General features: G+C 39.5%; 1 protein-coding gene across 2 annotated transcripts in view; it reads right to left on the reverse strand.

The window, feature by feature from the left end:
* vps53 (VPS53 subunit of GARP complex) overlaps positions 1-23810 on the reverse strand; it is a 272128-nt gene that overhangs the window by 193856 nt on the left and 54462 nt on the right. For both annotated transcript variants that reach the window (XM_063031948.1, XM_063031949.1), the window contains exons 6-9: positions 19866-19981; positions 18559-18678; positions 1013-1091; positions 392-535 (exon numbers count right to left, since the gene is read on the reverse strand). In XM_063031948.1, the coding sequence (XP_062888018.1) occupies positions 392-535; positions 1013-1091; positions 18559-18678; positions 19866-19981 (459 nt within the window). The remainder of the gene's footprint in view (positions 1-391; positions 536-1012; positions 1092-18558; positions 18679-19865; positions 19982-23810) is intronic.

The following is a 23810-nucleotide window of genomic DNA, read 5'->3' on the forward strand; positions in this document are numbered from 1 at the left end:
AAGTCATTGGAGATGTTTAAAGTGGGGTTCATAGGTTCTTCAAAGGTTACGGGGAGAAGGCAAGAGAATAGGGTTGTAGGGTTAATAATTCAGCCATGATGGAATGGAGGAGCAGACTCGATGGACCGTATGGCCTAATTCTGCTCCTCTGCTTTATGGAACCACGGCAGATTTGTTTTCCTCTGCTTGCCCAGAGATCAATTTACCACCTGGTTAAAATGTACTACCTCAGCTGGTAAAACAATTCTGAAGCTGAGCTTCCAAAGTATGAATTCCATGAAATGCAAATCTGAGTTCACCTGACACCCATTTAAAATGGGCAGCAATTCCAAGTGACAGAGTAAAGTCTGTCCTTTGGTGCCAAATAATTACTGAAAACCACAAAACTTACATCTTGGTTTTCCTGGAACAGAACAAGGTACTCTGAAAGATGTTGTTTTGTAAATTTTTTGATGATCTCCTGTTTAATTTTGGGGTCCAACACGTTGGCAACAAGGCAGGCATCACGCAGGATGTTACTGGGACCTGCAGGTCTCTGTAAAGTTGAACAAGAAATGGCAACAATTATTTGGTGTCCAATGAATACATCGCACGTTGTTTAAAGTTTCTCTCATCTTCCATGGTTCACATGCAAAAGTAAAGGATAACCATAACTCAATGCTAACGAGGAATCTTCTCCATTTTTAGCCACTGAGTAATTTATTTTGTTGGTGCTTGTGAATCATAACATTGGAGAAAAAAAATCAAACAAATATTTCTTCATCCTTTGAAGTACATGAGTCAACATATTTGTAGCTCAGGATATAATTTTACCAGTTTTTATTTAGACTGGACATTAATGTTTCAGTGATTCATCATATAACTTTGGTTCATTTGAATTCAATGTGGCTCAGTAGTAACCAGTTCAAAATCCTACTTAAACTGAAGTTAAAAGACAGGGTGAGCATGGGTTCAAGGCACATCTGAAAAGCCCCATTTGAGGCAAGCTAAAATTCAGCCAGGTCACTCTCACCTTAGTTCCCTGGGATGGGAAGGCCTCTTCAAAATCTGCCAGGATCTGCTGTCCCAGTTCGGTTTGTGCGGCTCGTACTCTGACAAAACAAAATCAGAATTCTCTAAACTTTTAACTCTGCAGCTGGGAAAATAAATAAATAGTAAAAGAACAACCTTTGCACTCACACACTGACATTTAATTAAACAGCAGCACCAAAAACAAATTAAATTGACCATTTATTCCACGAATGGTTGCATTATTATGTGCATACCGGCTTTTGGGTACACCACGTCATTGATTCTGGCAACTAAATACTAAGTTCCTTACCTTTACTGCAATGTCACTTTACTTTTTAACAGCCGTGTCTCAGTGAGTAATGGAAGGTTTTCTGGTTCAACCCCATTCCAAAGACTTGAGCACTAATTCTAGGCTGAGCCTCCAGTGCAGTTTGAAAAGAAACAAATAAATGGAGAAATTCATTCTGATGAATTTCTAATAATGCACTCAAAATGATAGAGGAACTCAGCGCAAGTCAGGCAACATCTATAAAGAGAAATAAACAGTTGACGTTTCGGGCAAAGAAGCTGCCACTTGATTGGCTGATTGGATATGCATCAACAAGTAGGTGTAGTGGCCATTTAGTATATTACACTGAGGCTATCATAAAGACTGTGATAACAGGACACTCGGAAATTACAAATGGGTTTAGGCGACACCAGAATTGATTTACTAAAGGAAAATCATGTTTGGCAAGCCAAGGTGATCTCAAGGTCACTTATAGAGAGGAATAAACAGTCGACATTTCAAGCACAGATGTCCTGATGAAGGGTCTTGGCCCTAAATGTTTACTGTTAATTCCTCTCTATAGATGCTGCCTGACTTGCTGAGTTTCTCCAGCATTTTGTGTGTGTTAACTAGATTTCCAGCATCTCTTGTGTCTGTGAATGGCGAAATACAGCCTTGCATATATACAGCACCTTTCACAATTTTCATCAACCAGGGTATCAGGAATAACGGGAGCATAAGATAAAATGAAAAAGGAAGTCAGTGGCTCAGAAAGCAATGCACAGACGATGCTCCATCTGAGCTGTATGGTGGACTGTACATTTCCTTCCCCATATACCGCCCAATCCACTATGTTCCTCCAGGATTTTGTGTTTTGTTCCACATTCCAGCACTTTCTGACTCCTGTCTCTCCACCAGGGATAAGAGTTCTGTTACTGAGGGAGTGCTGCACTGTTGGTGGTGCAACTTTTGGCTGAAAAGTTATGCTAAAGTATGCTTCTGGGTGGACTTAAAAGTTCTCAAAGGAGAAAGGTGTTCTGACCAATCTTTCACTCCCAATGGACAGCACTCAAGACATTTTCCTATAAATTATAGAAAATGTAATATTTACAGAAGCTTCTGTATATGTATCGGCTGCTGCATTTCCTACGTTACATCAATGACTGCACTTAAGAAGTATTTATTTGGCTGTACAACATACTGGGACATCCTGAAGTAGTGAAAGAGCCAGCTGTTTTTTTTCATATTGTTCCTCCAAGACCAAATATAGATGAAAGGCAACAGCAAATGAAACAGAATTTCATGTATATGACCTTTTTCGGTCTATAATCAGATGTGCTGAGACAGGAGAACTTCAAGAGTATATGGCTTATTTTAATCATGTATTTTGCAAAGCTCAGAAGATTTTTCCTCAAATAGCACACGGATACCACACAGAACCTCATTAGCCATGGAATGTGAAGAGGGAGTCTAAACCTGAATGAATACAAAATGTTCTAACATAGGCTTAGGACTATAACAACAATGCAGCATTTCAAGATGCAAACAGCAACATACCATTAAGTCAGGGAGGCAACATTTTCCTTATAACAGAAAAGAAAATATGCAAAACACCTTTTTTTTTAACAATAAAGTTCAAAGTAAATTTATTATCACCATATACAACCCTAAGATTCATTTTCATGCAGGCATACTCAATAAATCCAATAACCATGATAGAATCAATGAAAGACCACACCACCAGGGCAGACAGCCACTGTGCAAAAGACAACAAACTGTGCAAATACAAAAAGAAGAAAAAAAAGAAATAATAATAATAAATAAGCAATAAATATCAAGAACATGAAATGTAAAGTCCTTGAAAGTAAATCGACAGGTTGTGGGAACAGTTTAGCAACGGGGCGTGTGAATGAAGTTATCCCCTTTGGTTCAAGAGCCTGATGGTTGAGGGGTAATAACTGTTCTTGAACCTGGTGGTGTGAGTTTGAGGCTCCTGTACCTTCTTCCTGGTGGCAGCAGTGAGAAGAGAGTATGACCTGGGTCGTGGGGTCCTTGATGAATGACACTGTTTTCCTGTGACAGCACTCCATGCAGATGTGCTCAATGGTGGTGGTGGTGGAGGGGGTGTTACCCATGATGGACTGGGCTGTTTCCACTACTTTTTGTGAAATAAGGCATAAACATTAAAATCAGCTCTTGAAAAACTGAGTTACGTGCAATTTTGATTGTAGCAATAATTAATTATCTTTTGTTCACTTCAGTCCCTGAAGCTTTTATGATTGATTTTTCAAATAGATGCAAGAAACTTTAAATCTTGTATGACTAGGTTAAGAAAATTAAGTTGAATATGAATCTTCTGAAATACAATACTCCTTTGGAAAGTTTGGAAATGATTGATATCTTATTTCAGATTTTTATTCATCATTTTTAACTATGCTAAACTGCTAGACTGTACAAGTCTAGCCCGACAATGCTCTATACTATGTGAACGGACAGGAGATGATTACCAGCCCAGTTATCTTCACACGAAGTTCAAACTGAGACATGAGAAAGTTATCCTGTTAAAGACAGGGAAAATAAAGTAAACTGAATCACTCCAGAAAAGAAGTTCAGGATAATATTGGTGGAAGTTATGGATGAGATGAATGATTTCTAGATCTATTCCTAAAGTATACAAAAACCAGAAAGAAATTGAAAGCTTGCATATGAACTAAAGCAGACGTTAAGGAAGTCTTTGTTTTTTTGAGTACATTCAATGTTTTAAGAACAGCTTCTTCCCCTCCACCATCAGTTTACTGTACGTTCCATCAATCTATGAACACTACCTCACTATTTTTGCTCTCTTTTGGCGCCATTTATTTTTACATTTCTCAATGTAACATTTAGTAATTGTTTTGTTATTTTTTATAATTGGTTTTTATCTTGCATAATTTCTGTTGTTAATTTCTGTTTGTCTTGTGATGTTGCGTATCTGATGCTATATGCTTGCTGCTGCAAGTTTTAGGTTGCACCTGAGCATATATGTGGATATAGCAATAAACTCAACTTTGACCCTTCCCATCTCTCTATGAAGTCTGCATTTAGCTTCCTACCAAAGCCTCTGAGGCAAAAAGAGATCACCAGTGCCAACCATCTCAGGCTGCTCCTTCAGTTGGCTAAGGCCAGCAGTCTGAAGCCAGCCAGCCAGTTAAGGGCAAGACTTTCCCATGCCTCATCAAGGACTTTTGTTCGGATTCAAAAGTCGAATGGAGAAGCCTTCCAACAATAAGACTCCAGCTAGAGAAGGGACCCTGTGAGATTGTGCTATGACATCAAATCCTACCTACATTGAAAGGCACTAGGGTGTTTAATTTTATGGACCAAGTCATGATTTTTCATGAGTGTTACTTGTAATACATAATTCTCAAGACACTAGTAGCAATCAAATACATTTTCATTAAGGAAATCCTTCCATATCCATAGATAAGCCACATTTATGAGGAAGTTGATGATAGTGCCGTATGCTCTGAGGTGCCTTACCTTGTACGTCTGCTATCATCACATAACTCTGGACTTAGAGCTTGACAACCTGAGAAGATATTGCTCATCAGACTCAACCAAGCACAATATGGTGCCTCTGTAAACCCTCTGGCTATTGAATGTGCTACTCTTTCCTGTCCCAAGGTAGCCAATCCTCTTGGAGTAGCCTGCTACTTCTGTCCTGGGTGTGGGTATGAGAAGAGATGGATAGGACATAGAATTCAATGGACAAGGGAAATACTGTACATCTGATAGGTAGGGTTGCCAAGGTTATCCGCTTTTAATCCATTATCGGAACTGGCACAGGTAATGGGAGGAAAGGGAATTCCTTTCCTCATATTACCTGTTTGCTGAGGCAATTTAAGTTAAATTGCTTTAATAATACTCCTGAGGGTAAATAAAATATTAAATGCTAAATGAACATTTGCCCAACCATTACAGAACATTTACGATGCAATATGTGAATTCGTCATTTATTTCCAAACATCTAGAGCTAGCATGAAGCTGCCAGACTGCTGTAAGACTAGACTATTGCACTGGTGGAAAAACTGTTGTTGTTACAAAGTCCAAACTATACAGGAGCCCAGTGCTATACCAATGGGATCACTCCTAAATGACACCATGCTATGTTACATCCCATCAATGTTCCACTCATGGGTTTATCACCTTAGTTGTTTAAATGCCACCTGAATTGGCTTGGTAAGTTACTCAGCTGCTTAAGGTTTTGGGAACATAAGACAAAGGAGGAGATGTAGAACATAGAAATTTACAGCACATTACAGGCTCTTCGGCCCACAATCTAGAGATTGCATAGAATTTTCTTAGCGCATAGCCCTCTATTTTTATAAGCTCCACGTACCCATCAAAGAGGCTTTTAAAAGACCCTACTGTATCCACTTCCACCACCGCTGCCGGCAGTGCATTCCATGCACCCACCACTCTCCGTGTGAAAAACCCTACCCCTGATATCCCACTGGTAACTAGTTCCAAGCACCTTAAAACTATGCCCCCTTGCGTTAGCCATTTCAGCCCTGGGAAAAAGCCTCTGGCTATCCACATGAATAATGCCCCTCATCATCTTATATATGTGGGGAATTGGATGGTGTTCTAATTGATTTTTTGTGGTTTAGTTTTGCTTCAATTAAATTGCATCAAGAATGAATAAAATGCTCCACAACCACAGCTCTGGATACACCACCATTTATCAGGAACTTGGCCAATCTGATTATACCTCAACTCCACTTCACTGTCCATCCCCTCAAGTAACGGTTCACATCCTTGATCATCAAGAATCTATTTACCTCTGCCCAAAAAGTATTTCAAGAGTCTACCCATCATCTTTGTCTTAAGTAGTCAACCTCTTGTTTTTTGTTCACAAACACAAAAAATCTGCAGGTGCTAGAATCCAAAGCAACACACACAAACGGTAGAAGAACTCGGCAGGTCAGGCAGCATCTACAAGTTAGGCAGCCAGTAGATGACCATCCTTCCATAAATATGGATTCCAATACTGTAATTAGTACCTCAGATATAGTCTCACCAATGTCCTACGTAACTCAAGCATAACCTTCCTACTTTTGTATTCAATTCCCTTTGCCATAAACCTATGTGTATTCATATGATATATTATGAAAGCAATTGAATAATTCAATTGCTACAGTGCCCTCAAACTCCATCTCATCTGGAACTTATGTCACTCGCCTATTGTTCTTGTCAATTTGCTACATTAACTTTATGTGTCCCAACATATAATATTTAGAATGCTTATCTTGACAGTTTTTTACCCAGCCCCACACCTCAAATTCCCTATTGCCCTGCTAGATATTAGTGTTGTCTTTCAGGTATATCCATCCTTCATTCATCCCACTGGTGTGTACTAGCAACCTCATGGCCCATTCTTTTGAAGTGCAGCAATAGCCTCTCCACTTTATCAATGACCTTCCAAATTAGCTCTTCATTTGACAGATTTCCTGTTTGCACAAATTTGTTGCCACATTTGTCTAACAACAGGAACTACCAACAATACATTAGCTACGCTCAGCAGCTACTTTACTAGGTACGTCGTGTACCTAATCAAGTAGCCACTAACTGTATTTCTATATGTTCGTGGTCATCCGCTGCTGTAGTCCATTCACTTCAAAGTTCAACATGTTGAGCGTTCAGAGATGCTCTGCTACACACCAATGATGTAACACGTGGTTATTTGAGTTGGTCGCCTTCCTGTCAGCTTGAACCAGTCTGGCCATTTTCCTCTGACATCTTCCAACAAAGAGGGGTTTTCACACACTGAATTGCAGTTCCCTGGATGTTCTTTGCTTCTCACACCTTCCCTATAAACTCTAGAGATTGTTGTGTATGAAAATCCCAGGAGATTAGCAGTTTCTGAGATACTCAAACCACCCCAATCTGGCACCAACAATCATTCCACAGTCAAAGTCAATTAGATCACATTTTTTTCCATTCTGATGTTTGGTCTAAACAACAACTGAACCTCTTGACCATGTCTGCATGCTTTTATACATTGATTTACTGCCACATAATTGACTGATTAGATATTTGCATAAATAAGGTGTACAGGAATACCTAATAAAGTGGCCACTGTGTGCACAAGGCACTGAGGCATCTTGAAGAACAGGGAAATTTTGTTAAATGTGGCTTGTTGCTTCATTAATTAAGTACTAGTATAAAAGGCTACAAACTTTCTAAGAACTTGGTCTGGAGAAAAAAGAATAGGGTAAAGAAATTTAAACTGTATTTTTTTTGTAAGTTATTTTTAAAGACAAGCTTACCAGTGTCCAAAGAGTTAAGGTTTACAAACAGCAGCCTGGTAGCATAGATGTTTGCTTTCCACCCACTCCATTACTGAAATCTGCCAACAACATCTGGGACTTGTCTGCACTAAACCACATCAATAAATGTGGTACTTTGCAGGAGAAGGACTTACAGTAGGCCAGTTCAAACTCTTTTATCTTTTTAACTGAGGGTGAGAGGGCTGTTCAGAAGAATGAGGGGGAAAAAAACAGAATTTCAGTAATGAACCCTCATTTTCAGCAGGCCTGTGGCATTCTCTGTAGGGGCAGTGTTTTTCTCCTTTGAGTTCCGAGAATAAAGCTTGAACGGTTGGAAAACATACAATATATCTCTTTATAAACACGAACAAGTCTGCAGATGTTGGAACTCCAAAGCAACACACACAGAACTCAGCAGGTTAGGCAGTATCTGTGGAAAAGTCAAGGTTTTGGGCCAAGACTGTTCATCAGGACCCTTCATCTAATATCTCTTGATGAGAACTACCTCAACGGGAGACTATTCAAGATTCAAGATTGTCTAATGCCATTTCTAGTACACGAGTGTAAAGGAGAAATAAATAATTGTTACTCCAGCTTCGATAATACACAAAAAACAAAATTAGATAAAGAACAATAATAATTTTAAAAAACACAATAAATATAAATACATAAGAGAGTTTATATAGATAGATTTATTGTATATCCATAAAGTGAAGCCAGGGCAGGAATGTCTGTACATTAGGTGACTGACAGGAAATTATAAAGTAGTGGTTGAGTTGTGAAGGGTGGGTTAGTGGCTGGTGATGTTGATCAGCCTTACTGCTTAGGGAAAGTAACTTTCTTTCCCCCCCCAGTCTGGTGGCCCTGGCGTGGATGCTATGTAGCCTCCTCCCTGAAGGGAGTGGGACAAATAGTCCATGAGCAGGCTGTGTGGTGTCCTTTATAATGTTACTGCCCTGTTCCCAGCACTTTTCTGTATTCATATCCTTGTTGGTGGGTAGACTGATGTTGGTGATGCATTGGGCAGCTTTGACAACTCATTGTAGAGCCTTCCTGTCCGCCATAGTGCAATTTCCATACCATGCAGTGATGCAGCACGTTAGGATGCTCTCTGCTGCACATCTGTTGAATGACGCTCACTGCAGCCTCCTCAGAAAGTAGAGGTGTTGGTGAGCTTTCCTGATAGTGTGGAATGTGTTCTGGGACCATGTGAGACCCAGGAGTTTGAAACTGTTCACAATTTCTATTGCTGTGCCGCTAATGTAAAGAGGGGTATGAGTTCTCCTGGTTAATAATCATCTCCTTTGTCTTGTTGACATTGAGAAAGAGGCTATTTGCCTACCAATAAGCCCCAAGCTCTTCCACCTCCTCTTTGTAGGCTGTCTCAGCGTTGTTGATGAGACCCACCGCTGTCGTGTCATGGGCAAACTTGACAACGTGATCACTTGGGTGTATGGCCATGCAGTCATGTGTGAGCAGAGTGTACAGCAGCGGGCTCAGTACACAGCCCGGGGGGGGTGGGGGGCACCCGTGTTGTGGATGATAGGGAGGGAGGAGCGGTTGTGCATCCTAATTAACTGACACCCAGTTGCACAGTGGTGTATTCAGAGCAAGAGGCAGGAGTTTGTTCACCAAGGTCTGTGGGATTATAGTGTTGAATGCTGAACTGAATTGAAATCCAGAAAGAGCGTTCTGACATAGGTGTCCTGGTCTTCTGGGTGTGTCAGGGCCAGGTGCGTGACAGATGCTATGGCATCTGTCGTAGAGTGTTTTGTCTGTAAGCATATTGATGAGTGTCCAGAGGCAGGAATGGAGTCATTATGTGCCATTACTAGCTGTTCAAAGCACTTCATGACATTGTCATCAGTGCCACCAGGCGGTCGTCATTTCGTTCTGAAGGCATAGAGTTCTTTGGTACAGAGTTGATGGTGGTTGAGCAGCCTGGTTGAGTGAAGCGTTGAAGATGTCTGTGAAGATGTCAGTGGGCTGGTGTGCACACTCCCTGAGTATTTTATTAACACAAAGGGGAAATTACTTTTTAAAGATGATCTTTATTTGTCACATGTACATCGAAACATCAAAACATACAGTGAAATGCATCATTTGCGCCAATGGCCAATACAGTCGTGAACATGCTGGGGTCAGCCTGCAAGTGTCGCCATGTTTACAGCAGCAACATAGCTTGCCCAAAGCTCAATAACCCCAACCCATTCGTCTTTGGAACGTGGAGCACCCAGAGGAAACCCACACGGTCACAAGGAGAATGTACAAACTCCTTACAGACAGCAGCAGGAATTAAATCCTTACTTCTGCTACTGTAAAGTGTTACACTAACTGCTACGCTGCCACACTGCTCATTTTAATGTGACTATATTCCAAAGGCATTGGACTAGCCACCTGAAGGTCATGAGTTCGAGCCCCAGCCGAGGGAACGTGTTGTGTCCTTGAGCAAGGCACTTAATCACACATTGCTCTGCGACGACACTGGTGCCAAGCTGTATGGGTCCTAATGCCCTTCCCTTGGACAACATTGGTGTCGTGGAGAGGGGAGACTTGCAGCATGGGCAACTGCTGGTCTTCCATACAACCTTGCCCAGGCCTGCGCCCTGGAGAGTGAAGACTTTCCAGGTGCAGATCCATGGTCTCGCGAGACTAACGGATGCCTTTATATTTCAAAGACAGAACATCAGCTATCAGACAAATAATAATGGACTCTAATGTATTCTAGCAGAAATTACTTTTTATTTGTTGTAAACAAGTCAATGGCAAATTGAAGATAGAAGAGCGAGAATGATTTTATTACCGTGGAGTCCGATAGAATAAATGCCAACACACTGTTTCCTCTCAAGGGGAACCTAGAAGGAGGGGTTAAGCCTCAAAGTAGGGACTGGTCTTTTACTAAACAGAGCTGAGAAGACTTTACTTTCTCAAAAGGTTGTGAATCTTTGAATCCATCTACCCAAGAGAGCTATGAAGGCAGAGTCACCAAGTATACGCAAGACCATGATTGATTTTCAATGTTTAAACAGTGGAACCTTGCACACAAAATGTACTGTGGCCTAGATTAGATCAGCTACAGTCTTACTTTTCTGCTCTTACATTTCAGAATCAAAAATTAAGTTTTAGAATCAACATTGAGGTTTCCTAGTTAAAAATAATTTGTAAATGTTAATTATTAAGTTCAAATGCAAATTTCTCTCCATTTCCTATATTATCATGTCAGTGCACTTTGCAATGAACTGGAGTAACTGGGGGAAAGAGGAAAATTTCATCTTAATAAATTTTTGAAAGAGAGATATTTAATATTTTAAAGTTACAGGCTTTCTTTTTAAACTTTTAAGGATCTTTAGTCAGAATTACAGGAATACAGTTGCTGACAAGCCGCTAACAGGAGTTGGCAGTCTAATCATAATGAGAGGAGGGTGCATTAAAGGATATGAACTACAAGGACACACACTAAAATGATAAGCAAGACCATAGTGATGGTCAAAATCAAAATTAGGATATTTTATCCTCTACTCTAATTGACACTTTTAGACCAGAGAGCTCCAAATATTATATGTCTTTTAACCAAGAGTCACTGAAAATGTACCAAGTTAGTCAGCAGTGAACTGGATTGCAAAATACATTTCAAGTGGATCTAGGGCAAATCTAGACTCATTCTAATGTCCTGAGATGCCAGAAAAATAAATTGACCTAAGTCAGAACTAAGAGAGAATGCTAAGGAAGGGGGAAGTCTAACAAAAAGAGAGGAGCATATGAAAAATGATAAATGGTGGGAAAGGGAAAAATCAAACAGGGTGAAGGAAAGGGTCAAGTGGAGTGAGAGAGAGAGAGGAAGAGAAAGTATAAAGAAAGAGGAAAGGAAATAAAGGTGAACTGAGAGAATTATGGGAGATTTCTTTAATATAGGACTAAGGAAATCAAAGCCAAACTCCTTTAAGTAATTTTACAACTTAAGCATATTTACCACATGGGGATTATCTCCTCACCTGCAGGAAATTAAAATCTTGTTAACTAAGGTTTAAATGGTTAGCCAACATAACTGAAGGAACCCAGAGAGATTTATTGAAAATGTTGGGTGTTCAGATAAAGATCTACTGTCAAGAAATTCAAAAACATTTCACATATCTATGGCAAAACTGATATGGGAGTGGATTTTTCATAAAGACAATATGACACACATAACATTGTAGGGCTGCCAAAACCAACGTTCCAGATCTTGATCTCTGTGAAGTTCCCCAGCCTCAACAGTTGTGATTTTTTACATGACTATTAAGGAAGCTCCTTTGAAGATAATTACGCCAAAACAACATAATCAGACCAAATGACAAATAAAATAATTAAGGAACATTAAGTAGCAGTGAGGTAACACACAAGGGAAAGGCAGCATTGTATTTGATGCTAATTAACAAGGAGGAAATAGTAAGTCAAGTTGAAGTACGAGGACATCTGTCATTTAGTAATCACATTACAGTTACTTTTAAGGTGGAAATGAGAAGGGAAATGAAGATATAATCTATTAAACTGTTTTCCGGGGAAGAAATGAGGGGGGTGTTAATGCTGCATTAAAAAAGGACAAAGCCAAAATAAGAAATTATTGCCAGAGTTAAAAACAAAAGAGTAAAATCAATCAACACAAGTGAGAAAACACACAAAATGCTGGAGGAACTCGGCAGGCCAGGCAGCATCTAGGAAAAGTGTAGTTGACGTTTTGGGCCTGCCGAAGGGTTTCAGCCCGAAATGTCGACTGTACTCTTTTCCAAGAAACTGCCTGGCCTGCTGAGATCCTCCAGCATTTTATGTGTGCTGCTCGGATTTTCAGCATCTGCAGATTTTCTCTTACAAGTAAGAAAAGATGCCATGTAAGGCACTAGCAAATAAATAAATGCCAGAAGTAAACCTCAGAGGGAGCAGGAAGAGAATATTAACACTAAACAGTATTATCAAGAAAGTGGCATAGGGCACTAAGAGAAAAGTACCTCAGAAAACATACAAAGGACTGTAAAAGTAGCCCTGAGAGTTAATATTAAGTTCAAGCTCTTACCACAAAATGAAACAGTGCTCCTCTGGACCAAGGAGCACAGCATGTACATATAACTCACACACAACACGAAGTACTATTACTGCAAATAAATTAACACATAATGAACTATATTCCAGAAGACTGACATTTAGCATATGGTGCATTCATGGCACAAGTTAAAAAATAAACAGTATAATGCTACTGACGCATCATACGTGATGAGACCTGGGTGGTGACAGGAGGTTCAGTAGTCTCCTAGTCTGGGGAAAGATGCTATTTCCCATTCTAATAGTCCTTGCCCTAATGCTATGGTACCTTCTGCCTGTTGGTGGTTGGGGGGGGGTGGTCAAAAACATTGTGGGACAGATGGGAGGGATCCTTGACAATGTTAAGGGCCCTGGTAATGCAATGCGCCCGATAAATATCTCAGATGGGTGGAAGAGAGATCCCAATGATCCTCTCAGCAGTCATTGGATTCTTTTGTAGGTTCTTGCAGTCAGATACCTTGCAATTCCTGTACCAAACGACACCACATATGCTGCATTCACTGTTGCTGTTGTAAAGCATGTAGCTTATTTGTACATATTTGGCACATATCAGATGTACCAGTACGACAGTGGAGTAAAGGGAATAACAGAGGCATAAGAGAGGAGTTGGCCAGAATTGATGGGAAAAGAACATTGGCAGGGATACGGCAGAGCAGCAATGTCTAGAATTTCTGGAAGCAATTTGGAAGGCACAGGATATATATATATATCCATCCTGTGGTATATTGTGATATATATATATATCACAAAGAGGAAGTATTCTAAAGGAAAGATGGTACAACCATGGCTAACAAACGAAGTCAAAGCCAACATCCCAAAGAGAGGGCATATAGTAGAGTAAAAATTAGTCGGAAGTTACAGAATTGGGGAGTTTTGAGAAACCAATAGAAGGCAACTAAAAGGTAAAGATGGAATACAAAAGTAAGCTAGTCAAAAATATTAAAGAAGACAGTAGAAGTTTCTTCAGATACATAAAATGTAAAAGAGAAGTGGGAGTAGATATCAGACTGCTGGAAAACAATGCTAGACAGGTAGTAATAGGGGAAACAACAGAACGAGGGACAAACTGAATAAGTATTTTGCATAGTGGAAGACACTAGCAGTATGATGGAAGTTCCAGGTGTCATGAAATGTGTGAAGTTACCATAAATAGTGGAAAGGTTCTTGGGAAACTGAAACCACTGTAGATAAGTCACCTAGACCAGATGGTGTACAGCTCAGGTCTGAAAGAGGTGGCTAAAGAGATCATGGAGGCATTAGTAACGACCTTACAAAAATCACTAAATTCTGGAATGGTTCTAGAAGACTGGAAAATTGCAAATGTCACTCCACTCTTCAAGAAGGGAGACAGGCAGAAGCAAGGAAACCATAAGCCAGTTATTCTGACCTCAGCAGATGGGAAGATGTTAGAGTTGATGAAAAAAGGATGAGGTCTCAGGGTACTTGGAGACACATGATGAAATAGGCCATAGTCAGCATGGTTTCCTCAAGGGAAAATCTTGCATGACAAACCTGCTGGAATTCTTTGAAGAAATAACAAGCTGGATAAACAAAGGAGAATCAGTTGATGTTGTGTACTTGGATTTTCAGAAGGCATTTGACAAGATGCCACATATGAGGCTGCTTAACAAGCTACAAGCCCCTGGTATTACAGGAAAGATTCTAGCATAGATAAGGCAGTGGCTGAGTGGCAGGAGGCAAAGAGTGAGAATAAAGGGAGCCTTTCCTGCCTGGCTACCGGTGACTAATGGTGTTCCACAGGGTTCTGTGTTGGGAGCGATGTGTTTTACGTTATATGTCAACGATCTGGATGATGGAATTGATGGCAGATGGAATACAGTGTCAGAAAGTGTATGGTCATGCACTTTGGTAGAAGAAATGAAAGTGTTGACTATTTTCTAAATAAAGAGAAAATACAAAAACTGAGGTGCAAAGGGACTTGGGTGTCCTTGTCAACAATTCCCTAAAGGTTAATTTTCAGGTTGAGTCTGTGGTGAGGAAGGCAAATGCAATGTTAGTATTCCTTTCAAGAGGACTGGAATATAAAAGCAAGGATGTAATGTTGAGACTTTATGAAGCACTGGTGAAGCCTCATTTGGAGTATTTTGAGCAGGTTTGGGCCCCTTATCTTAGAAAGGATGTGCTGAAACTGGAGAGGGTTCAAAGGAGGTTCACAAAAATAATTCCAGGATTGAAGGGTTTGTCATATGAAGAGTGTTTGATAGCTCTGGGCCTGTATTTGCTGGAATTCAGAAGAATGAGAGGTGACTTTATTGAAACCTATCGAATGGTGAAAAGCCTTGATAGAGTGGATGTGCAGAGGATGTCTCCTATAGTGGGAAAGTCTGAGACTAGCGGATACAGCCTCAGAATAAAGGGGTGTCCTTTTGAACAGAGATGAATTTCTTTAGCCGGGGAGTGGTGAATCTGTGGAATTATTTGCCACAAGCAGCTGTGGAGGCCGTCTTTATGTATATTTAAGGCAGAGGTTGATAGATTCTTGATTGGCCAGGCCATGAGGGGATACGGGAAGAAGGAAGAAGATTGGGGCTGAGAGGAAAATTGGATCAGCCATGATGAAATGGTGGAGCAGACTCAATTGACCAAATTCTGTTCCTACATATTATGTTCTTATGGTTTTATATTTAACAGCAATTTTAAAGAATAACAAATTTATTGATACTGGTTGAGGAAGGAATGCTGTCCAGCATACCAATGTTCTCCAAAAATTGAAAATGATCCAATCAATTTATAAAAATTGAATACCTTTATTAAAAGCAGGACTTCTTTACAAAGTAGAGTACTTTCAACAAACAGAATGTCGATGATTCCCCTATTTATACCCTCTTCTGCATCTTTAAACAAATAATTTGTCACATCACTGCAATACCTCAACATGCCTGAGATAGTACAAGAGTCAGAAAAATCGGTGGACTGGTATCACTACCAACAAGTAGGACATGTTTAGTGTTGGGTTTGAGGCTATGACCTTCCACAAAGGCACTGATTTCTTTGTATACTCATCAATGTTATATCCACAATAAAAATTAGCAAAATACTTTCATTTTCCACACTGAGATTTAGAACATAGAACATAGAATAGTACAGCACTGTACAGGCCCTTCGGCCCACATTGTTGTGCCGACCCTCAAACCCTGCCTTCCATATAACCCCCCACCTTAAATTCCTCCATATACCCGTAAGATGTGGATTTGTAGAAACTATATTAGTCTACAAAATAACCTGGAATTCACTTCAAAGTAATTTATTGTATGTGATGAAACTTCCTGAAAAAATGTGATAAAGGGCTAAATATATTTGTCCTTTTTTCTTTCAGTAATTGTTCAATATGTGCATAATTCCTCCCTGAGCCTAACATTAAAGGGAATGAAATTCCTTATCTATGCTACAAGAATCCTGACATTTAAGGACTGCCGTTATCACTGTGCACATATTGCAGTGTCTGAGCCAGACAAGAGAAAATATCAGAATTTAAACAGCCATAAAGGAAGTCATGTGTGATAGCATAAAAATAGAACAAATTTCAAAGGATTCATATGTGCTCTATCTCAATCCATTTCTTGTGACGCCAATCTATCAAATATACACAAAGCCAAACATCGGACATAATTTAAACAAGAATTAGACACAGGAATTGGTTTAAATCTCATCCAAGGTCAACTCTTAAAGAGACTTTGCACAATGAAATTCATGCTTACATACTAAGCTGCTTGTAAGCTTCACTGGATCTAAGGAAAAACTTGTTCCATTTAGACCAAATGTATGAAAGCAATATCCTAGACAACTTGGGATTACAAGTAAGAGTTCAAGCAGTAATACCATGTAAATCAAAGACGTCATTTAAAAACTACACAAGATTTTCATTCTACACACGAAAGTATTTCTCCAATTTCACTCTTACATTAAAAACTGTTCATTTAAAACAGTCCATCTACCAACTTAAAATATCCACTCTTTCCACTAATGCTGCATCAAGACTGTTATTTCTTTATAAGGTACTAAGCAGCTTACAAAGCAGCTTCAGTGGTTTTTCCTGAATCTGTAACTCCTCCCCAGGGGGCCAAAGGTAGACATACATGTGAACAACGCTCATTTCAAGTTCCACTCCAACTTCTTTCATTAGCATTGCATCAAAGTCTTGAAACACTGGGGGAGCCCATTTTCCACAGGGGCAAGCTCATCAGAAAAGCAGCCACAAGTTGGGGACACACACACACACACACACACACACACACACACACACACACACAAATGCCAGAAGAACTCAGCAGGTCAGGTACCATCTATGAAGAGGAATGCACAATTGATGTTTTGGACTGAGACCCTTCATCAGGAATTGGATTGTGCTTACCTTTTGCCAGTGGTTCTGTAGTAACCACTAGTTATTTCTTCTCATTGTTCACTTCAGACTTCCAGACTCTGTATCTACGCTTCTGCTTCAGTAGCTAATTAACCAGTGGAGCACTGTGCAAAGAAGTGCTAAAACAAGAGGCTAAGGCACGATTCTGATTTGATGGAGACAGCCGTGAGAAGCATGGAGGAACATCTGGAGAAACTTCTGAAATGCCCAGTTCGCTGCCACTGCTACTGTGCGATCGAGAATCTCCGGAGGGAAGGCCCCAAAATCCTCAGCTTTGCCTGCTGCTGGCGGCTGGGGCTGGGGTCGAAGCACTCGGCAGAGATGGTGCTCGGTGTCGGAGAGCTGGTCAGAGGCTTGAAGTTTTTGGACGACTCAGAGTCAGACTATGGTCGGGCATGGCAGGGAGAGTTTTCTTCCTTCTCCCGTCTGCGTGAGATGTGGGACTTTCGAGAGACTTTGAATTTTTTTTACCGTGCTCATGGCCTGTTCTTCATCAAGTTACGGTATTGCTTCCACTGTTGTAACTATATGTTATAATTATGTGGTTTTTGTCAGTTTTTCAGTCTTGTCCTGTGTTTCTGTGATATCACATCGGAGGAATATTGTATCATTTCTTAATGCATGCATTAATGACAATAAAAGAGGACTGCGTTTCCTCATAATCTAATCTAAGGCTGGCTGCCATTGAAACTGTGACTCTATTCATGTGAATGGAGTCACTGACCCTGCGAAAAACCCTAAATAAGGTAAATGATTTACTTATTTCATTTTATTTCAATTTTTAAAAATCTATTTGCAATCATTTTAACAGTTAATTTGAGTCTTTAAATCATTTAAGCCCATTTGATATGTTTTAGAATATTTCAAAATCATTTAAAACATTTCCAAAAACTTTTGACAGTGGTTAAGCAATCAGGGCATTGTGGGAAGACAACACAGGAGCCCTTCTCAAAGGGCACAATGCTCTTTACCACATGGTGCACTTCCTGATACAGAGAGTCAGGTCAGATTGATCTCCATATCCAGGATGTTACAGTGCAGGAGAGGCACTATACTCAGGTAGCAGACCACATCAAGTACAGTATGTCTGCAGCATACCCAGTACCTCTTTTTGAAAAGTCATGTCTTTTCACAAAGCATTGATAAAATGAGCAATGTCATAGACTTTGCTATCACAGCATCTGAACTACCCATTCATGTGCCAAGGATTGGAATCAAGCTTGCCAATATAAAAGCCAGCTTTTAGATATAAATCTATGACAGATATCTGAATGTTCATCAAACTTTCTTATTCCATTTATCCTTTTTAAGTAGTGGTATAAGGGGATACAGGAAATGTTGCCAATTTCAATAAAATAAATAGACAAATTTCTCATGCTTGAAAATCACAAGGATCTCATGTGAATTTGGTCTAGTAAAGTTCTAATTTTTAAAAAATAAATCCAGATTTCTTTTGCTTCTATAAAGAAACCACTTAAAAGGTGACCACAAGCCAAACAGAAGCTTTGATACTTTACCTTTCGGAGAGTTGGCGGATCTGCGGAATGCCCATGTACTTATGAAAATGTTCCAATACGTTTACCACCCCTTGCATGAGGTTAGCCACTTCTCCATACTGTCTACGGCGAGTCATAGCCCTGCAGAAATAAAGTATGTGCTCAAAGCTGCCAGCACTATATTCAATTTGTCCTCATCCTCATTAACAGCAAAAATAAGATGAAACTCTTCAACAACCCCTAGCTGTCTGCAATTCAATAAAATTCTAATATATTAATTTTGAAATTTGGAGTTATATTGGTGATTATGATTTCACAATATCGCAGTTAGACATTCCTTTCCCTACACTGTCCCAAAAAATTAACGATTTTCCTGAACAAACTGCAGTACAATCTCAAATAAATGAGGCTCAATAGATTCACATGACAGCATTTCAAATCAGTGTCAATACCTGCAATATTTACATCTTTTCAGTTACTGCAGGAGTCTATTAACGTGTAACTACAGTGTTGTTCAACTAAGAATTCATAGGATCTTAAACAAGATGTTCATCTTTCACCTATAATGCAGCAAAATGAATAGTTATTAAGCCTAGGGCACAACAGTTATGACAACCTGAGGTAAGTGAAGGAAGTGCCAATTTTGCAGTCTCTGCTGCCCTATTATAAAGTCTCTGCTCAACTCATTGAACTTTGACTGGGCAAGATTAGGGAACTACAATTAGCCTCATGATCCTTAGGAGGAGAAGATAATTCTGAAAAGCATGGAATACTTGGAGGTCTTAGACAATAGAGCTGAGCTCAGTCAAACAGATCTGTAAGGGTCAATAAACTGCCAATATGCAAGATCTATTTGCAAAACTGCAATTCTGAAGAACCCAGGATGGCAAAATCCTACGGTAGAAGGAATCGCCATAAAGATGGGAGGGAGTGGTGAAAAATTTACTCCATGTTGATTTTTAAAATTCCATCAAGTTCATTGGATGTTCTTAAGGGACACTGAATGCAAAATAAAACAGGTGCCAAGGGACCTTTTGCACATAAGATTTGCACACACTGATACAGTTTTCTTACTCTAATCTTGTTTATTAAAGTAAATTTACTTCCAGTTCCTATTAAGCTCCACCTTGTCTTTGTTTGGAGACTGCTTTGAACTCATTAGTTAGCAGCCTTATTTGCTTTTTATCTTGTTCCACAATGACTGAGTCAGCAAAATCACTTCAATTCCAAAATCAATTATCTGCCCAATACCTGTTGGAATGAATGCACAGTTGAAATCTTGCCACACTAAAAACCAAATAACATTTTTTATACAAGTGACTACTTACTCCAAGGAGTCAACACCACCTGCAAGCATATGCAGGTGATTAAGTGTGGTGATGGAAGTTGTAAGGTGACGTTTGGCGTGATCAAGTTGTTTAATATCCCGTGTGATTTCCTTGACCTAAAGAACACAGTTTGAAAAGGTCACTTCAACAAGAGCACACTTTCTAAATCTGTACTTATTTCAAGCTAACATGGGCTGAATCATATTAATGTTGCAACCTGAATTCTTAAAATTACAAACTATGGCAAATATGAACATCCTGAACTACTTAAGTTGTTGTATTGTTTCCTTCCAAGAGCTATTGGATCCACCATGGAAAAAAAATTAGAATTACTTCTGTAACTAATCAATATTTTAATTCATTTTTTCCCTTCTCTCTTTCCCTCTCACAATAACTCCTTGCCTGTTCTCCATCTTCTTCTGGTGCTCCCCTCCCCCTTTCATTCTTCCAAGGCCTTCTGTCCTATGATACTCCCACTTCTCCAGCCTTGCGTCCCTTTTGCCAATCAACTTCCCAGCTCTGAGCTTCATCCCTCCCCCTCCTGTCTTCTCCTATCATTTCGGGTCTCCCCCTCCCCCTCGCAAATCTCTTACTATCTCTTCTTTCAGTTAGTCCTGACGAAGGGTTTCGACCCAAAACATTGACTGTACTTCTTCCTCTAGATGCAGCTTGGCCTGCTACGTTCCACCAGCATTTTGTGTGTGTTGTTTAACTCATTACTCAGCTTCCTGCAGATTCATTGAAAACTCCAGCAAATTTCTACAGATGTACTGTGGAGAGCAGTCCAACTGGTTGCATCACCGTCTAGTATGGAGGGGCCACTGCGCAGGATTGGAAAAAGCTGTAGAAAGTTGCACCAACTCCATCATGGATTCTAGCCTCCACAGCATCAAGGACATCTTCAAAAGGCAATATCCATCATTAGGGGCCCTCATCACCCTCATCTCATTGATATGACCGTGGAGGTACAGGACCCCGAAGACACAAACTCAATGTTTTAGGAGCAGCTTCTTCCCCTCCCCCATCAGATTTCTGAATGGACAAAGAACCAACTCAGAAGCACTAGTACAATTTTATTTATTTATATAAAATTGTAATTTGTAGATTTTTTTATGTATTGCATTGTACAATTAGACAGTATACTTCCCATTAGAGGCCATGCAAACAGATTTGACATTTATAACATGAAGCTAGCATGCAGTTATATCATAATTTCAGCACTGCATCTTTCACTCCCTAACTAAATCTAGACTTCCTTTGTCCAGAGAACAACTGTAATATTAAAGTCAAGGAGGAACCCAGAGCAGAACCCACAGAGATTGACATTAAAACAAGAATTACAGAGATAGCAATCTCAAGTTGAAGCATTACATACAGCATCTGCAAATAGGGTCTTCTGTCTCATGCACCTTGGCACAATATGTTTTAGGAACAGCTTCTTCACACACTCAGCAGCTTAGGAGCAGCTTCTTCCCCTCTACTATTAGATTTCTGAATGAACAATGAACCAACTCCAAATGGATTTCCTGCTTCATTTGGCAAGGAAAGAAACCTAGAATTCGATATAACGCCTTACAGTTAGGGAAGGAAGGAGGAGGTATGGTTCTTCCTTGCCTGAGAAATTATTTTTATGCCTCACAGATAACCCCTCTGTTATATTGGTGTAATAGGGAATATAAGGCTAGATGGAAGGAAAGAGAATTTGGATTAGTTGACAGTTTTCCTCTACAGGCCTCAATAGCTGATAAAGGATTGATGGCCCAGTTGGAAAAATTTAAAAACAGTTGGATAAATCTTACATTAAAAGTATGGCAGAAGGTGGTTAATTCATGTGGAATTAATAACATGTTAAAACTCTTTAGATGGTGTGCATATGATACCGAATTCCTTCCCAACAGAGGAGATAAAAGATTTGAGCTATGGATAAAGAAAGGTCTTACAACCTACCTCTCATTTATAGATAAAAGAGTATTACAAAGTTTCCAAATCCTGCAGGACAAACATGGCCTAGAACATAATGACTTTTTTAGGTACCTTCAAGTACGAAACTATGTTAACCAGAGTTGTAGATATACAGACCTATCAACAGTAGAATTAGAATTTTTCAAGATTCTGAATTCGGCTTGCAGTTCAATACCTAGTAAATCAGTTTCTCAAGTATATAATGCACTCTCCCATGCTAAAAATGTAAATACACTGTATATTAAAGAGAAGTGGGAGAAAGAAGCGGGGTTGGTACTTTCAGAGGAGGCTTGGGGGAAAATCTGCAGCTTTCAATGGTCCTCGACTAATTCTTTGACTTGGAGAGAACATTGTTGGAAAAACATTATAAGATACTTCAAGACCCCATATCAGGAAAAATATAAAGATACAAACGTGACGTGTTGGAGAAGGTGCGGCTCCAAGGAGGCAAATCATTTTCATATTTTCTGGGATTGCCCTAAATTAAGTCTATATTGGGAAGGTATTCATAGGACATTAGTTAAGGTACTTAGGTCCCAGATACCTCTGAACTTTGAGACGCTCTATTTGGGGCATGTATTGTTTCTTGAACAGAAGGAAGATATAAAGTTGCTGCAGACCCTCTTAGCGGCAAGTAAGAAATCAATCACTAGAAAGTGGCTAAATCCAATACCACCTACATTAGAAGATTGGCACGAAATTATCTTGGAAATATTTAAAATGGAAAAGTTGACTTACTCCCTGAGAATTCAAAAAGAAAAATTTTATCAAATCTGGAATAAATGGATTGAATATATAACCCCAATGCGAGCAGACTTTAGATGACTCTCCTAATGATTTATACTGCTCTTCTCATCAACACAGTAATATTGCTAACGTAAGCACTCCTAGTCTAAATGTCTTTTTTTTGGTTTTCTTTTGGAAAATAGAGAATTAACACAAGTAAAGGGAAAGATTTGGGAAAGGGATAGAAAATGAAAAAATTAAGTAAATAAGTACATAGGGATTGGATAATTATGTCTGCGGGCAGGAGCAAGCATGAACAAATTAGGATATAAACACCTACAATGGTTGTTACATAGGCTTATGTACAACATTTTGGACCAGTGGAAATGGTCCAGAAGAGTTATATGGAAACTATTATTACCATTTTTCTTAACAACTAATACCATTACTTAGCCTAATAGATTAGAATTACCACAGTACGTAATTATCTATTTAAGTGTCTAATTTCCTTTTATATCATCTCAATGTGTACTTAAGAATGTATAAATAATTATAGTTTTATACATATAAAAAATGGAAAAGGTTATATGTGTGAAAAAAGTACATGATATTTGTGAATTCCTTATCCAAATAAAAATAAAATTTAAAAAAAAAGAACAATGAACCAACTCATGAACACTAACTTGGTCCACTCTCCTCTCTTACAGCTCCTGTAATTAAATGTATAAACTCAATGCATATTATTACTATTGAAATGAGAAATACAATAGAGCTCATTTCAAAGAATTTCCATCCAATATGGCAATTCCAAGGGATATGGGGGAGGGGTGTGGGGGAAACCAGAGTGAGCATTGGCATTACCCGTGTTGATGTTTAGAATATGTACCTAAGGGGTCCAATCCAATTCATCCAGACCTTTTCGTCCCACTCCTGCACTCGCTCTCATTTATCCTAATCATGCTGACCTCTGCTGGCTTCTACTATAAATTCAATGTCCTTCCACTCAACTGCACAAAATGCTCCACTATTCTGTCTCACTCTACACCTGCAATACCCTATCACACATCTTGCGGCCTTCACATTTTCACCTGCTACATGCCCCCCCCCCCATTCTTGTCATTCTTTCCCTTGGCTGCACCTTTTGAAATTTCACCCTTACCCACAACCGCTCCTCCCTCCCCCATCATCCTCAGCATGGCCCCCCCCCCCAGGCTGTGTGCTTAGCCCATCGCTGTAATTCTGCTCACACACGACTGC

Source organism: Mobula hypostoma, chromosome 23 (genome assembly GCF_963921235.1).
Source record: "Mobula hypostoma chromosome 23, sMobHyp1.1, whole genome shotgun sequence".
Lineage (NCBI taxonomy): Eukaryota > Metazoa > Chordata > Chondrichthyes > Myliobatiformes > Myliobatidae > Mobula > Mobula hypostoma.